Source organism: Actinia tenebrosa, unplaced genomic scaffold (assembly GCF_029948245.1).
Source record: "Actinia tenebrosa isolate PJP-AT-01 unplaced genomic scaffold, QUT_ActTen_1.0 utg344__unscaffolded, whole genome shotgun sequence".
In the NCBI taxonomy this organism is placed as follows: Eukaryota; Metazoa; Cnidaria; class Anthozoa; order Actiniaria; family Actiniidae; genus Actinia; species Actinia tenebrosa.
In genome coordinates, this window is record NW_028292606.1 from 907,049 (window position 1) to 922,899 (window position 15,851).

The following is a 15,851-nucleotide window of genomic DNA, read 5'->3' on the forward strand; positions in this document are numbered from 1 at the left end:
GATTATCCAGTGAGGAGGGTGGCTTGACACCCAGTAGGAATAGAAATAGGACGGCTCTCTAAATTAGAATGGAATGGTCAGGTTTTCGAACTTGCTACTGATACCATGTAACTCAGTACTACCTGCCACATGGACGGGTCGTCGGCGTCTAAACGGCTATCAAGTGAGGAGGGTGGCTTGACACCCAGTAGGATTAAAAATAAGACCTGTCAAAGGGTGGAGGAGCTCGTAGGAGCCAACAGCCATCAAGCAAGCGTCTTCTCGGATAATGACGTAAAACCGGAGGTCCCGTCTGCTTGCACTTGACCCCCGATAAAGTGGACGTAAAAGATCCTATTGTATTCTTCGTAAGAGTAGGGGATTGTTACCCGGTGTGTGTTTATTTATCTTATTTTCGTATCATTTATTTTTTATTTTTTCCTGTGGTATGGGTTGTGTAGCGGCAGCCACAGGCGCCAAGCAAAGCTCACAGCCTACCACAGTTTGTGGTTTTTCTTTTTGTTTAAAGCGCCTAGAGCAGATTTGGATAGGCGCTATATAAATATTTATTTTTATTTTTATTATTATTAATAATTAAGAATAAATAACTTTTTTTTAGCTCCCTGTTCTGAAAATTTCAACTTGACGGTCACAGACACTGAATCTGGTAGAATCAACATTTCTTGGACATCTCTGACAATGGATCTACACCAACGTTTCTGGCGACCTTACGCATATTGTGTTTTACAACTCTACTGCAAAAGGCGTCAATAACTATTTATCCTGGTAGCCAAGTGGACATCAGCTGTGATTGACTATCTTTCTTTCATCTCTTGTTATTCGATAGAAGTTGTTGCCTTCTTCTCTGTATCTAACAGCATCGAAAGAGCTTGTCCTGGACTAGTAAAGACTTAAAAACAAGTTCTACAATATGTTTTTTTGTTGAAGAATTTTGTACTCATTTCTTTTTCATGTCATTTATGCACTAATCAATTGAAACCCCCCCCCCCCCCCCCGACCCCCACGAAATACCGGGGAATTTAACATTTCAGTGGTGTTAAAATCAGACATTTTCCCCGGTAGTCGGGGACACATTCACTGTTAAAACCCCTGCTATTGTGCATGTCCAGGGGAGCATGGGTTTTTTTTTCTGCCTGTGCTTGGAATCACAACGCCTTCTTGGTATTTTTCAAGATGGCCGACCTCTTGTTTCCAGGCTCTTACATATTCAAACGAGCGTTAAAATCCCCGCTCGATTCCCCGCTGAGAAAATCATTCGTTAAATCCCCTAACTCCCAGTGCAATCATGCTCTTAAAAGCACATCAAAAACGCGTCACGTCCCCGTTCAGTGCCCCGCTAGCCGCGGGGGTCGGGGGTCGGGGGTTTCAATTGACTAGTGCATTACATCTCGCGCTGATCTAAGTTCCGGCTAGATTTGTTTAGTGCCCCCCGCCGGCACTCACTCTTCCTTCAATAAAAACTTCGGTCTTCTCAGCCACTGTGGTACATGTAAGAAGTATTACGACTGATTTTAACAACGACATAAATTTTATCATTTACTATTCCATTAATTGTTAATTCTCGTTTATATTTTACATCGGTTATTATTATTATTAATATTATCATTATCACATGTACCAAATCAGTTCGTTGATTAATTGCATGCGAATGATCCACCGTAAAATGAACCTTTAGACATCAAAGTTCAAAACTTGTTTTTTCTTCTCTTTCTTTATATCTCCTCTCCTCTAGATCCTCTCCGTTTGATCCCCTATCCTTTTGATCCCCTCTCCACTCCTCTTCATTTTTCTTCCATTCTTGTATCCTTCCCTTCCCTTCCCATATCTTCTTGTATTCCTAACCTTTCACTTTCCTTCCTTATCCTTCTCTTAGTATACATAATGACTACTTGGTACTTATTTGAAAATTTTTTTAATGATTTCTTCTTTGTCAAACATGCCATTTAGCTAGTCACACCAGTCCGTTAGCAAAAGGTGCTGGTCCTAGATAAACAAGAAAAAATAGAGTGAAATAGTCATCCATCAATCCATTCATTCCGTTCATTCTATCCACCCATCCAACTATCCCATCCGAAGGACCGTCAATTATATTTAACAAACGCAACGACCTATTCAAACATCCTTGTTTTTCTTTTGATCATCAACATTGTCTTTTTTTCTCACTCACCTGGATAATCTAGCAATAAGAGCATGTTTTCTTGCACCACTTCTTCATGAATTTTACGGCAGCTCGTGCAGCGTCCAGCAGCTTTATAAGCATCACAGCGTGGCGACCTATCCTTGCATACGTCTGCAACGGACAAATAATTTAACCCAGTATATATTTTAGGCATGTTCGATTACGTCAAGTTTTTAACGGGCTAATATTCACGTTTTTTCTCATTCACAACCATTGAACAAAATCAAAAAACGATACTATAGGGAAAGACACGAGGTGTGAAAAGGGAAAACGACCACGGTAAAGAGGTCTTTTAAGGAACAACAACTTCAATGGTTTACAGTCAAACAAGCTCGATTCGATTAATGAAATCATTAGTCAATTATTCCTTTTATACGTATGAACCGGAATAATGCAATATTGCAATATTCAAATGAAAATTCAGTTCATTATTCGACTCGTGATGAAGAAGGTAAATCATCTAAATTACAGATACCTTCGAGCAGAAGTCGCTCTCTTATTTCATAAGCATACACACTAGGTTTTGTGATTTCCATGCCTCAATTAATTGGACGATAAATTTTGTAGGGAACGCTCCCTCCTTGAGCGAAATGGAGACACAGTTCCATGTCGTCGATAATGTTGAAGTATTTTCTGGACTCCCCAACTAGAAATTTTCAGTTGTCACGAAATTGCTTTATTGGACAATCCGCTATTGCTGAAATGAACAATTTCCTGTCGAATAATATCAGGTTAACGCTTTCCCGGCACATAAACACGGCCAAGACTATTTCTGGCCGCCTTGTTTTCTTGGTCTTCCGGCTGTGTTAGCACTGATAAACCAATCAAAATGTCGTATATTGAATTTAAAGTTGATTGGTATTTTCATATCTTCGTTTTCGACGTTGTAAATTTCAACTGAATAATGAAATCAAAATTCGAAAATTCAAATCATTAATCGACTCTAGGGGTCAACGCGTGAGCTTGTTTGACTGTAAATTACCTATGAACATGCGTAATAGGTAAATTAAGAGCCTTGTATGACCACACGCCTTACCGCCTCATCTCTCGTGGGTTAAATTACCGCCATTTATTTAAAAATATATAAATCTATATAATAGAGGCAATAAAGTGTCTAGACGTTTTACTTTTTCTCAAGAGGGCCCAATCAATCCCCACTTCCCATCCATCCCCCTTATCCTAGGTACGACTTCAATTTCTGTCTACTGACCTGGGGCGCTTGTTGTTGGTGCAGTTGGGACTGGACCTTCAGGTTTGAAGAGAACAATGTAAAACAGTTTTGAGAGTTTGAATAATTATTTTTAAGAAAACACAAAAATAACATTATTTAGATGAAATGTCATACTGACTTTGTGGTCTGACTTGTGGTCCCTCCCCCCATCCCTTCCATGCGCCTGCATTAAAAAAAAAACCAGCTCACTTATTACAGGGACGTATCCAGGGGAGGGGTACAGGGGGTACCCACCCCTCCCTTGTTCGACTTTGTGCCCCAGCTTCGAAGATAACCAATACTGTTTTTTCTTTTGTATTCTAATGGGTGCACCCCTCACTGGGTTAAATTTGTGCGCAGCAACACTCCCTGAACAAAATCCTGGATCCGCCGCTGTGTTATTTTCGTGATCTTAAATTATCTTAAACTGATAATTAGCCAAGGGAGATATCTGATTTTCAACAGGTACAGTTTCCATGTGTAGGACACACATGGAAATGTAATAACACACAAGAAATTGTGTTCCCTTGATCCTATGCAGACTCATTCACACTCCGGTTTTGTCTCATTTCAGCGTCGGAATTTTCATAAATGCCAACGATAAATTAAGGAAACATGCATGACTTCAACAATACGAATTAACACTGAAATTCTACAGACCTTCACTGAAACTCATGAATATTCACATCCCTCAGCTTCCTTCGAATTGTGAAATTCCCTTTGGTCTGGCCCCTTGCTCCAACTTAATGGCCATAGATGGGTGGCATAGGTGGTGTAGTGGTTTACTGCTCGCCTCTCACCGCTGTGGTCCGAGTTCGAGCCCTAGCTCAGACTGGATCTTATGTGAGTTGAGTTTGTTTGTTGTGTTGTTCTCTCCCTTGCCACGAGGGTTTTCTCTGGGATCTCCGATTTCCTCCCTCCGTAAAAGGCAACATGTGAGTTGTGTGTTGCAATATAGAACGTAGTGGTAGTACGTGTGGAGGGAACCTCGCGGAAGAGCCCCGCATGGGAAGTGGTGGTTGTAAAATATATTTTTTTAGATCTATAAATACTGTTGCTTACCACCATACAAGCTTTGTATACCACTGATATCATCAGAATGCAGCTTCATTCCAGGCGTGTATCCCGTGTAGTAAGGATACATGACTGCACCCTGCACATTGGAATGAGAAAGCCCGAGAGAATGTCCAAACTCGTGGGTTGCCACCCAGAGAAGGTTAGTGCCTTGGTCAGTGTTAGATGTGTAGGTTTCACTCTCGTCAAAATGAGCGCGTCCATCCTCGGGGAAGAAGGCGTGTGCTAGGACTCCTCCTTGTCCATCGAATGGATATCCACAGGTGTTTTCTACGTTTGTGCCTTGATGTGTGTAATGACCAAAACTTTAAACACAAAAAAGATTCGTTAAAAACCCTCAAATATTCATACCCTGCGACCAATACTAATCTAATGAATAAAATGGGTGTTCATAAGTCGAATTCGAGTTTACTATGCTAGGTTTTCAGACTTTTCGCAGAAGAAAGAAACCGGAGAAAACACCTTAATTGAGGAGAACTTAAGCTTTACGTATTTACCAGCCACAGTTGTTATTATGAAAAAAAATTCTAAAAAAATCTCTGGTAGGTTTTGCTTATGTTTTGCGCTCATACATAAAACCAGTTTGTGAAATGGATGGCTTTCAGATAAGTGTGATTACGTCATTACACCTACGTTGTTTATGACGTCACTTTTCATAAAAAACTAAAAGCGTGTATTTGGTCGGAAAATTATAGCTGAGATGAAGTGAAAAAAAGTTAAGTTTTGGTTTTACTTTACGTTTAAAAAATAACTTAAGGGATTTTAACATAACTTGGCAGCCTGACCTTTTCAACGTTGAAAAAATTGCTTAACTTTGTTTTATGTATGAGGGTAAAACATAAAAACCACTCAAAGATGACTGTTCCACTAGCGCGATTGAAATTTTTACGGTTTACAATATCCGTAGCCGTGTACGCAAGATGAGGAGCACTACCTCAGTGTTTCTTGTCTATACCTGATTTTAAGATCAGCATCATTTCCTGAATACACTTGTCTGAACGTCAACGACGACTGGTCAGCCCAAAACTGAAGAGCATTTCTGAAGTCTTTATCTTGCTGTGTCTTACTCAAGTCAGCGCCATGCTCGACGTAATACGTCAAGGCACTCTTCCTCCATTTTCCATATGTGACGTAACGACGCCGTCGGTTGCCATTATCGTCAACATCTGGCAAACCACATCTCGGCGTCTTCATCAATTTTACCGTTGCCTGGTCTAGTTCACCGGTGACTGGGAGGCTGTTAAATTCCTGGAATTTCTTGATAGCAGATGGTAAGTCGTGGATTCCAGATCTGGATTTCGAAATGTAGTTGTACTTGTTGAGGAAGTTCTAGATGGAAATAGATTTTTTAACTTGAATTCGTTATATAGCCACGAAACTTTCCGATATAACCGAAAACTCTCATTGCTTGAAATACACTAGCTAAATCTAAATGTATCCCGACTGGGAAATAAGTAGCTTATAAGTTGAACGTGACAAGAATGTTGAAAATAAAGAAGTGCACGTGATCAGAACGTGACTTAACGCCGGTGGCGTGATATTTTGAACCAATCGCAAGCAACAAAGCGGGAGCAGATATTATTTTCTGGAATTTTCAGTACAAATGGAGTTCAAAGCAAAAAAATGAAGGGAAAAAAAACAAAAAAGACAGAGATTTTCCAGTAATTCTAGAGAAGAATATACAGACTTTCGTCGAGAAAAAGGATTCGAAAAAATCCGAAAATACCTAAAAAGGGAATAAAAATACTGTTTTACTCTCCTCGCTTTTTGGTAGCGAAATACAAGGATGTATGTGAGTTGTATTTGTAAAATCATTCGTCAGTCTCCATGCATTTTTTAATTCAAAGATAGCTTGCTAAATAAAGTTCTTAATTATTTCGTTAACTGACTTCTCGATATTTCTTAATTGCTATGTAAAAAAACACTTAATGCCTGGTCCCTCGGGAAATGAGGTAGTTAATTTTCTGCACGTTTTTCTCTCGATGAATACCATATTTCCCCAGCGTTTAATTTTAAAAAAAAAACGAATTCGGTGACCCCTATTTTTAAATTTCATTTTTTGAACAAGAATATGTTGGGGTATGTTTATGACAAGTTTAAAAACATTCTGATTGCAACTACATTTCACGCGAACGTCCTTAATCTTGTACACTCTAAGAGTAGATCCATGCATGGGGAGGATGATTTGGGTGACAAGTTAGGAGTCGAAGAAAAAAAAAGTAAAACCTAACAAGGACACTGTAATTCCACATTGCACTCTAGAGGCTTTTAACGACAGTCATGTTGTGAGGTTACAGAAACATTTCCAAGTATTTGGATAACAACAAAAAATCACTTTCCAAGAAGGATCTTTTTTTTTTTAAAGATGTATTTCTTGATGCTATTTTTCTTTGTCCCACAACATGAGCTACTCTGAAAACCTTCGACATTAAAAAAGATAAAAACAAACAGCAACAACATCACCCACAACACTGAAAAAACATCCACAAAAACAAACAAACAAACAAACAAAACAAAAAAACAATTAAAAAACAAAACACGGCCGATAACAAGAGAATAATAGAATTAGTTGTATGGAACGTGTGCACATTTGGCTGCTAACAAAACTTAATTTAGTACAGGCAAACAAACCATAAGACTAAACGTGTCAGTTAGCTAGGTATGTAATGTAATGTTTAATGAAAACACGCATTGGGTCTATGAGCCAGATTAAAATTTTCTCACTCACCACAGCCATTGACTGATCATCTTCTCCAAGTACGACGACACTAAACGACAGAAAAACTACGACTAGATAGAGCATGTTGTCAACTCTAAATCGCTAAAAAGATTAATAAATCCACCCGAAGACTTAGAGTTGGATCTAACACTGGCTCCCACTTACAGTCTTCTGTAATTTATACTTTGGTATTGTTTGTAGTTCTACATCGTTATTTACTTTAGTTTATCGAGTGTACAAATATCTCTAACCAGGTGATCTCGTTTTGACAGTCCATCAAAAAACCAGCCAATCATCGCGCAGGAAGAAATCTGATCAGGAGGTCCATCGAAAGAAAAACATGGCGACCGAAGTCAGAAAAAAACACAGTGAATCATTGCCTCCCTAGCTACGTTATGGACTAGTAATACATTTAAAATTCTACCAATTCTTAAAACGAATACCTATGGGTCAAATGGTGCGTTATGGTTTCAATTCTTTTATGAAATTATCGTGAAATGATAGCTCTTTGTTCGCCGATAGACAACTGATACTAGGACTGCCTGATCAACTACATCAATCCTTTGCGCGCCTTCCCCGAGATCACCTGGAACCGGTGAAAAACGGCTCGAATGTTATGCAAGTACTCTTATTACAACCTGTTTATATACATATTTTTTTAACTCAGAGATTATATAAATAGATAAACTTTATCACAAAAAATGTATTTATTCACCGGCATGTTAACATGTTAAAAAGGTTTGAATTTCAATTCGCTTTTTTTTTTTTCTTTAAAACTGATACCCGTCAAGTTAAGCTCGAGGTGAATAATAGCGGATTTAAACAATCCATTTATTACAGGACGATAAAAATTTAATAAATGAATGTATTGTTAGCTGTGGTGCTATAAAATGCAACGGCGACTAATTTAATTGAGTGTAAAGATCGCTTAAACAGGAAGTTCCACTATAAAAAGGGGGGCTCCGCCCCCTTACGCGTCAGATCCGAGATTTAAATTTTTAAAATGGGTGAATTCAAAATGGTGGAAGTGGACGGGGAGAAGTTGAGAACTTGAAAAACCTTATCATTGTTGAAATATGACGATAAATGTTATAATTTTATAATAAAAACATTTAGAAATCAACGAGGAATTGACATCAGCTTAGTGTATTTAAGTTATAAACGAAAAAGTGGAAAAATACAAATACCGAAGAATGTAAACAAAAGCGTACGGTGTATGCGATATGAAACCCCCCAAAAGCAACCTATTGTTTCCGCTTTTGCTCAATGTTTTTGTACGTTTTTGCGCGGGAAAATACTAGCAGCTTTGACACTTTCCACATTTTCGTGTTTTCTTTGCTATTTTTGTTAAAAATGGCAGCAAAAGAATGCCGAAAGAGAAGTCGATTTACCCTTCAATTTGAAGATAGTGAGGAGAAACTCTCATTACTTCGCTAGAGAATAGCGGAGTCTAAAAAGCTATTGAAAGATTTCAATAATTATTCGTGGCTTTTGAAAGTAATAGACTTTTACGACTCTCATCATAAAAGTCAGTCTCAGAGTTCATATGCCGTTCCGGAAAAACTTGAAGCGAAAGCTAAACTTCACGTTTTAGCTCCGCCTTCTTCTTCCTCTGGTCAGCCGTCAAGGGCAGAAATCCACACAGCTCTGGAGGACGACGACGGAAAGTACTTTATCGCTTGTACAGCTACGATTCGTAGCCTGGTGAAGGGCTTGACGGAGTCCAAAGGATGCTGTTCTGTTTGCGGTGGGTTTTTGCTTCTTGGCAGCTTCCAGATGGAAAGAAGAGGGCACTGTGGACGTATAAGTTTCAGATGCGAAAACAACCATGAAACTGTCTGGTTTAGTTCGGCAGTACTGAAATCAAAATACGTCGCTAACCTCAGGTGAGCACTTCATTCTTGTCATTTTTTTTAGCTTATAAATCATTATCTTTCTTGCAATAGTCAGTAACAAGTTTCTTACAAATGTTTGTTTACTGTTCCCGGGACTGTCTTAGAGTAATCCATGGATTCATGAGCTCTGGGTTGACAGAAACCCAATACAGAAGCTTCACCGAAGCAGCATTTCTTGGTTCAGTTGAGCACACATATCTCGATACAGGTAGGTTTAGATATTGCCATCGGATATTGCGATATTAGATGATTTCATGTGCAATTTCATTTTATTACTAGTGTTTTGATTTGTGCATGTGTAATAGTGATAGCATATACTTCTATTGCACTGTAATTGATATCATATTTATAACCTTTATGTACTTTATCTTGCAGCCTACTTATTTTGACCCCTATGAAGATTTCACTGACACTACACTTTAGCTACAACAAGATAATTCAATTTCATTTCTGTTTGATTTTGTTTTGTATTGTTTTTTTCTTTTTTGTTTGTTTGATTGTTTTGATTATTTGATTATACACATTCTGAATCAACATGCATGCAGTTCACAAGAGAATTTGATTCATTTCCCAACCCTGTTTATGAACTTATAATTCATCCGTAATGTTTTTAGTTTTCAATAAAATGGGCTACGTTGCTGCAATCCAATCAGTGTATGAGGACAGCACTCGATCAGTTATGGAAGAGACCCAGAAGGAGCAAGACTATATAGATAATGATGGTGATGTAAGTGCTTATATCTGCCAATAGTTCATTTTACAGTTCATCAACTAGTTTTTCAACTAGGATGCTTTTAGGTAGAATTTTGCTAATTTATTCATTCATCTACTCTAACTCAATTGTATTTCAGTAAGATATAGAAAAAAAAAGAAATTTATATGATATGTTGTTTTGAATACAGATTGTTATAACTGATGCCAGACATGATTCTTCTCGTAATGCCCAACATACAACAGTAACAGCTATGTCATACTAGTAAGTACTAGTAACTAGTCCTGACTAATTATTGTGTATAAAAAGAAACTCTATTTTTACTATTATGTTCTGGGGTGAATTGATTGATCTAGCTCTAAGACAACAATTCATTCTTTTATTCAATTATTAGCAACAAGAAAATACTTATGACAGTGAACTGGTCAAAAGCTACCTTGGCCTCTGCAGCTTCGAGAGAAATACCCATGACAAAGGTGTTATTTGACAGATTTGAAGAAATTGGTATGAAAATTGAAAATTCCTATTGTCTCAATTTCAAAAGTACATTGTACATGATTTTGTACCTTTAGGGCTGGTTCACACTAGGTATATAAGCATAAGAACCTCAAAGAGTAGGAATAACAAAAACTTTCAGTCACTTGGAAAACACTCTGAGTTTCATTTGCATATGCTCTTATGTGCTTGTGTAGCTGGTGTGAACTTGCCCCTATTAGCTAGTGTTCTTTTACCACAGGACATGAGATTGCTGAAATTTGCCATGACAATGTTGCAGCCATACAAAACTGGGCAGTAAAAGAAAAACGAATATTAAATTCGTATGACACATGGCATGGTAATGTAATAAAATATAAAAAAATGTGTAATTGCAGAAATAAATTGTCCTTATAACCCCACAGAGGATTTTTTTAAGACCCCCACCCTTCAAATTCCAACTTTTTTACAAACAAACTCTGTAATTTTATCCTGTCTCTGCCCTCACCCCTCAGCCAATCATAAATGAGGATAAATTTGGAACAAAAATAAAAATTATATATTTATTCAAATTCAATAGTTTTTAAGGAAATATTCAAATGATTCAATTTTTGATCTGTAGGTGGAAAAAACATGAAAAAGCTGATGAAAAATATTACCACAGGAACAAAAAAGAGCGAAGGAACCACTTGGTTTTCTGAGCTATCTGATAAAGGTAGGATCTGCATTTAAATGTGTACATTTATTTATCAAATTACAGTAATTCTAGATGCTTTACCTTATCAAAGCAGTTTAAGATATTAGATTTTTCATTTTCAATGTTAGCTAAAGCAACAAAAACACATTGCTATTACACAATGAAAGACTTTTCTACTATAAACAAGACAGCTGAAGAGTTCAGAGCAGCACTATTGAATGTAACTGAACATTATCAGGTGTGTAAACTCCTCAACAAACAATGACAGTGTAACTTTCAACATAATTATATTTATGACCCATATATTATTGTTGTGATTTATTTTGTTTCCAGGGTAAACATTCCAAATGCCCAAAGGAGAGCAGGTGTTGGATGGCTGACTATGTATGCAGCAAAAAGTCTTTGGAAAATCCAAAGGCAATTGAGGCATACAGAAAGGCCATCACTGACAGCCTGATCTACAGAAATCCTGAAGACTATATGAGAGTAAGTTTATTAATAATTTTGAAGTATTCACGTCCTCTGGTTTTGTGAGCTAAAAGTTTAGAAACATAAATGTACTTTGAATATTTTTTTTCTACAGGCTGCAGCTATTTTGATTAAGCTGATTATTTCTAACTAATTACTGTTTCAATTATTTCTTGCAGTGCCGTGATACTTATTGGATAGAGTCCTTCCATTCCACTCTTTTGATTTATGCTCCCAAACGAATCAACTTCGGGGATGATAGCTACACAACAAGAATCCAACTTGCAGTTCTCGACTGGGTATGTTTTATATAGAACTATACATTGACTATATTGAACTTTTTGATATAAAAATACATTTTTCATGTAATTAACATTTTTTTATAACTTTCTCAGAATGAAAATGTCAACAGAGATGTTTTCTCAGTCCAGAACTACCAGTATGCCAGAAACCCAGATAGAAAGGCCCCTACAAGAGTGAGAAAACCCAAAACTTTTAATTTTAGAAACTCTATTTGGCACACATTCTTTTCTGCTTGTTTGTAGTGTATTTGCACTTGTCTGTGTTTTGTTGGTGTTGTTCGCATGTTTGTTTGTGTTGTCACCACATACATGTTTTCTTTGGTGTGATCTATGCATATAAAATGGCTCTTTTCAGAGCCGCCCAATTTAAAAAAAGTGAATGGTACAATGCACTAAATAGACATTCAAATAGTTTTTTTTTATAAACTATAGGGTACAGGTAAGTACTAATGCATATGAAATGTTGCTCATATGGGTGTTTGATTCTTGTGTATTTCTTTTACAGATTTTTACAATTCAGAGTGTTTCTTGTTTGCATATTTTGTACATTTTCTCCTTTTACAAATAAAAAATGTCAATAAACTTTGTGTTTTTGCTATTGTTCAATAACTGTATTTGTAATTTTCAAAACAATCAGCATCTTATGAAGTTCTATGAAAACTATATAAAATAAAGGCTATGAACATTCACAACCAATACACACTATGCAGGAGCTGTGGAGTCACAAGATGGTGATGAAAAGAAGTAAGCCCCTACAAACACTTCAAAGAAGTAATAATCCAAATTCTGAAGCTGAGTTAACAAATTGACATCAGATCTTTTACTTCTCTGTCCTATTATTGATGATGAAAATAGCCAATCAGCAAGCAAGAAAGACAAGACAAGACGTCCAATATATGGGTTTACAACAGTATACAGTAATTGAATATAAAAGAAAAAATACTAATTTATTATCATTTAACAAGTGAAAGGATTCCTGATATCATTTTCTAGCATTTTACCCATATTATTATTTCCAATTATAATAGATAGTGCATGTTGGGTATTGTGAACAATCCGCATCATATGGTAAAGTGGTCAATAAGTGGTTGGTAAATGGTCGGTAAGTAGTCGGTAAATGGTTTATAAGTGGTTGGTAAGTGGTCGGTAAGTGGTCAGCCAGCACCTTACCAACACTTTATTGTACGGTGCAGATTGTTCACGATAGCCGTGATTGTTATGAAAAATTATGCACGTCTATGACCCATATATGGAATATGAGGAGGATTTGGCCATCTTTTCCTCACATCTTCAACAACACATAGGGGCATTACTTCTCTTACATCACCAATGTGACACCCCAGTTCCTGTTTTCTCTCAAGGTATGTCTGGTTGGACCATAAGCCCTCCTTTTTCAATTTTCTATAAAAGAGTCTGTACTCTTTCAGACGCCTTGCATGGTTAGTTGACAAAGGTCGTCCTCTAGGCCTTGCTTGTCCTAAAACCACACAAGGCATCTGAAGGCAGTAGGGGCATTTTCCAGTATCTCTAGAGAGAAGGAAGAACAAAACAAAACATCAGTTGGAAAACAAATGATAAGATGATACTTATTTTGTTGGTGCTATGAAAGCAGGGCCGTAACCGGGGGGAGCACTGGGTGCACGTTCACCCCCTTCCCCCCCCCCCCCCCATCTATCACCTTTTTTTGGTTCTGCTTTCTTTTAGTTACCTTTCCCCTTTTTTTTTGGTTCTGCTTTCTTTTGGTTACCTTTTTTTTCCTCGATTATGTTTATTTGATGTGCACCCTCCTTGTAAAAATTCTGGTTACGGCCCTGAAAAGCAATGTCATAATATTTTTCCACTTTGTATAAATTACAGACTGAGGTGAATATAAATATATATACGCTAATTGTTGACCCTATTTTTGCTAAATAATATATATAAATATATATTTCAAATGTCTATTTTCGCAATAATTGTACCTTGTCAAAGAGGTATGTATTCTTTTGTCACCTGAAACAACAAATTGATATTAGGTTTTCTCACCATTTTTTAATGTGGTTTTGCTATTGATAACTTTGATAAGAAAAAAATGGTTTTTGACAAAACTGCATAGTCACAGTTAGAAGCCTTGTATCATCGTATACGCGTAATTTGTGTACTACTTTATGGCTAAAAAACCTCAGTACGATCAGTAGAAAATGTGAGATCAGTAGCTTCGTTTGGTATTTTTCTGATAATTGCCGGTCATTCATATCTTTTCTTGCAAAACAAATTATAACAATGTAATTATTTATAAAAGCCTGCTTGAGTATCATTCCCTGTGTAAACAAACAGCGATAACCTTGACAGAACCGCCATCTTGATTCAAGGACAACAAGAACAACAACGAACAAGACGATTTGACTTACCCATTATTTTTATTTTGGAGCTTCTCTGAATTCCCTTATTGACCTAAAACGATAAAGAAAATAAAGAAAAACTTTGAAATATGTATTTTGCTTGGAATGACGGCAGAATAACTTTGCAAATCCAGAAATATACTGTGCCTTCACCAAACGAGAGTTGTCAGTTTCGCGGGCTTGCTTTGTTTCTTTTGCGCCGGCGCATCGCATTATTACTGACTAAATTTAGCGGCTTTACCTGTTACAATTTACAGCTCACCTCTTTCTGTTGTTTGTTTATTTATTTCATCTTCATTTTCTTTGTTTTCTTTATTTGATTTGGTTTTTCTTCTAAGAAACAAAAAAAAAATTTCAGATAACACACAAAATATTTTCATTTTGACGGATATACAGTAAAAACTAAATGCTGAAAACTTTTTTATCGACGTCACACTTACCGTTCTGTGCATGTGGAGTCCTAATAAAGGCTTTCTTTTCTGTGAAATGCGGTTTGGTTGCTTGCTTTTGTTTGTTTTTTTATTTTGTTTTTTTGCCGACCTAGCCGTCTCACGTTTCTAAGCAAAATTATAAGCGGAGATCTGCACTCCACGGTGATTGACAGATAACTGACTCGAGTTTGGCCTGGCCACGCGCCTTTTATACCGGAACTTCCTGTTTAAGGTGGCTGACTTCTTTTCAACATTCGTTTGGAGCCCACGATGTGCGCGCGCCCAAAATCCAACCGCTGAAGAATCTTCACGATTTTATTGAAGAACCAGATAAGCTTTGAACTTTAAGAGTCCAAAACCCTCAAATTTTGCACAGGATTCTATATTTTTTTGTTATTTTCCAGAATAACAGGTATATTCCATTATTTTTCAAAGTTTAAGACAATTCTGTTTGTCAGAACAATGTAAAAAAAGCCGTTCTATTTTTTTTTTTTTTTTTTTTTTTTGTGCTCAATTTTTACGATAAATTGCACACCGTAGAACCTGAGCACAAAAAAGTTTTTCCATTGTCTATACATTAGTTTATTAAAACAACTTTTATCAGTATTTGATAAATATAGTGTAAATTACGTGTTCGGAGAAAATTACTCATGTTTCTTCCTTAGTTTCGGTTTTGTTATTTGTTTTGTTCAGAGCTCGATTTCGCTATTTTTCTTCCAAAATTGTACAAACGCATGTCAATTCGGAGTGATTATCTCAAAAACAAGATTGGGACACCCCATTTCTCTTTGCATTTTTGACAGTATTAAATTTCATGTTAAGAAAGTTTCAATTTTCTGTTTATAATTAACCAAAGTACTCAGCCACCTTGAGTGCATGTTAAATGAAAAATCAAAAAATTAAATAATTGCATAATTTTAGCAAAAAGACGTAGACATCCTTTCTGAAGAAAAAAAGAGAATCCCCATTTTCTAGAATAAATACAACACGAAGTCACTTATGCCATACGTCCTACACACCCACTGGAGTGTCGTATGGACTTCGAATTCGGACCTTAATTCGGATATTAAGGCTCTCTGCCCTTGGGTGTACGGATTACGCGGGATTGTGTTCTAGGCGTGAAGAGTGAAACATTTTATTGCCATATCTTAATAGCTTAATTGTTTCATCATAACTCCCATACATTCTCATATAAACCATACACAGGAATATAGTTTGGGCTGCCTGTGAACAACTCTTTCCTAGGGCTTAACCTTCATATCATCACTGATAGCTCAGACACCTTGTGCAGATGGTGAAACTAGAAACT

The 15,851-nt window shown here is 36.8% G+C and overlaps 3 protein-coding genes across 4 annotated transcripts; 1 reads left to right on the forward strand and 2 right to left on the reverse strand.

Annotated features, from left to right (window-relative positions):
* Positions 1–1,896: 1,896 nt before the first annotated feature.
* LOC116286565 (50 kDa hatching enzyme) lies at positions 1,897–7,352 on the reverse strand. The gene is made up of 6 exons (XM_031693123.2): positions 7,192–7,352; positions 5,419–5,792; positions 4,452–4,768; positions 3,390–3,425; positions 2,168–2,290; positions 1,897–1,983 (listed from the first exon to the last, which is right to left on the reverse strand). Exons 1-6 carry the CDS (start codon positions 7,264–7,266, stop codon positions 1,952–1,954), a joined length of 957 nt encoding a protein of 318 aa, XP_031548983.2. The 5' UTR covers positions 7,267–7,352; the 3' UTR covers positions 1,897–1,951.
* A 275-nt stretch (positions 7,353–7,627) lies between these two features.
* On the forward strand, positions 7,628–12,317 carry LOC148904293 (uncharacterized). The gene is made up of 12 exons (XM_089025510.1): positions 7,628–7,639; positions 8,620–9,068; positions 9,182–9,285; positions 9,692–9,804; positions 9,980–10,053; positions 10,184–10,293; positions 10,526–10,624; positions 10,886–10,978; positions 11,089–11,198; positions 11,294–11,446; positions 11,608–11,727; positions 11,824–12,317. The coding sequence occupies exons 1-12, from the start codon at positions 7,628–7,630 to the stop codon at positions 11,971–11,973; spliced, it is 1,587 nt and encodes a 528-aa protein (XP_088881636.1). The 3' UTR covers positions 11,974–12,317.
* On the reverse strand, positions 12,128–14,755 carry LOC148904294 (uncharacterized). 2 transcript variants are annotated; one of them, XM_089025456.1, is made up of 5 exons: positions 14,552–14,755; positions 14,374–14,444; positions 14,121–14,163; positions 13,692–13,722; positions 12,128–13,257 (listed from the first exon to the last, which is right to left on the reverse strand). In XM_089025456.1, the coding sequence occupies exons 3-5, from the start codon at positions 14,122–14,124 to the stop codon at positions 12,957–12,959; spliced, it is 336 nt and encodes a 111-aa protein (XP_088881582.1). In that variant the 5' UTR covers positions 14,125–14,163; positions 14,374–14,444; positions 14,552–14,755; the 3' UTR covers positions 12,128–12,956. The 2 variants fall into 2 exon arrangements, with proteins under 2 accessions (XP_088881582.1, XP_088881581.1); XM_089025455.1 differs by lacking the exons at positions 14,374–14,444; positions 14,552–14,755 and adding an exon at positions 14,259–14,360.
* Positions 14,756–15,851: the final 1,096 nt, after the last annotated feature.

Coding starts and splice junctions, on each gene's coding strand:
- LOC116286565 (XM_031693123.2), bottom strand. CDS start 7,266: ATGCTCTATCTAGTCGTAGTTTTTCTGTCGTTTAGTGTCGTCGTACTT. Junction 3,426..4,451: donor TATACAAAGCTTGTATGGTG/GTAAGCAACAGT, acceptor TCAAACCTGAAG/GTCCAGTCCCAACTGCACCA. Junction 1,984..2,167: donor CTTATTGCTAGATTATCCAG/GTGAGTGAGAAA, acceptor TTGTTTATCTAG/GACCAGCACCTTTTGCTAAC.
- LOC148904293 (XM_089025510.1), top strand. Junction 10,625..10,885: donor TTCGTATGACACATGGCATG/GTAATGTAATAA, acceptor TTTGATCTGTAG/GTGGAAAAAACATGAAAAAG. Junction 11,447..11,607: donor ATCCTGAAGACTATATGAGA/GTAAGTTTATTA, acceptor TATTTCTTGCAG/TGCCGTGATACTTATTGGAT.
- LOC148904294 (XM_089025455.1), bottom strand. CDS start 14,324: ATGCGATGCGCCGGCGCAAAAGAAACAAAGCAAGCCCGCGAAACTGAC. Junction 14,164..14,258: donor ACAACTCTCGTTTGGTGAAG/GCACAGTATATT, acceptor TTATCGTTTTAG/GTCAATAAGGGAATTCAGAG. Junction 13,723..14,120: donor CTCCAAAATAAAAATAATGG/GTAAGTCAAATC, acceptor TTGTTGTTTCAG/GTGACAAAAGAATACATACC.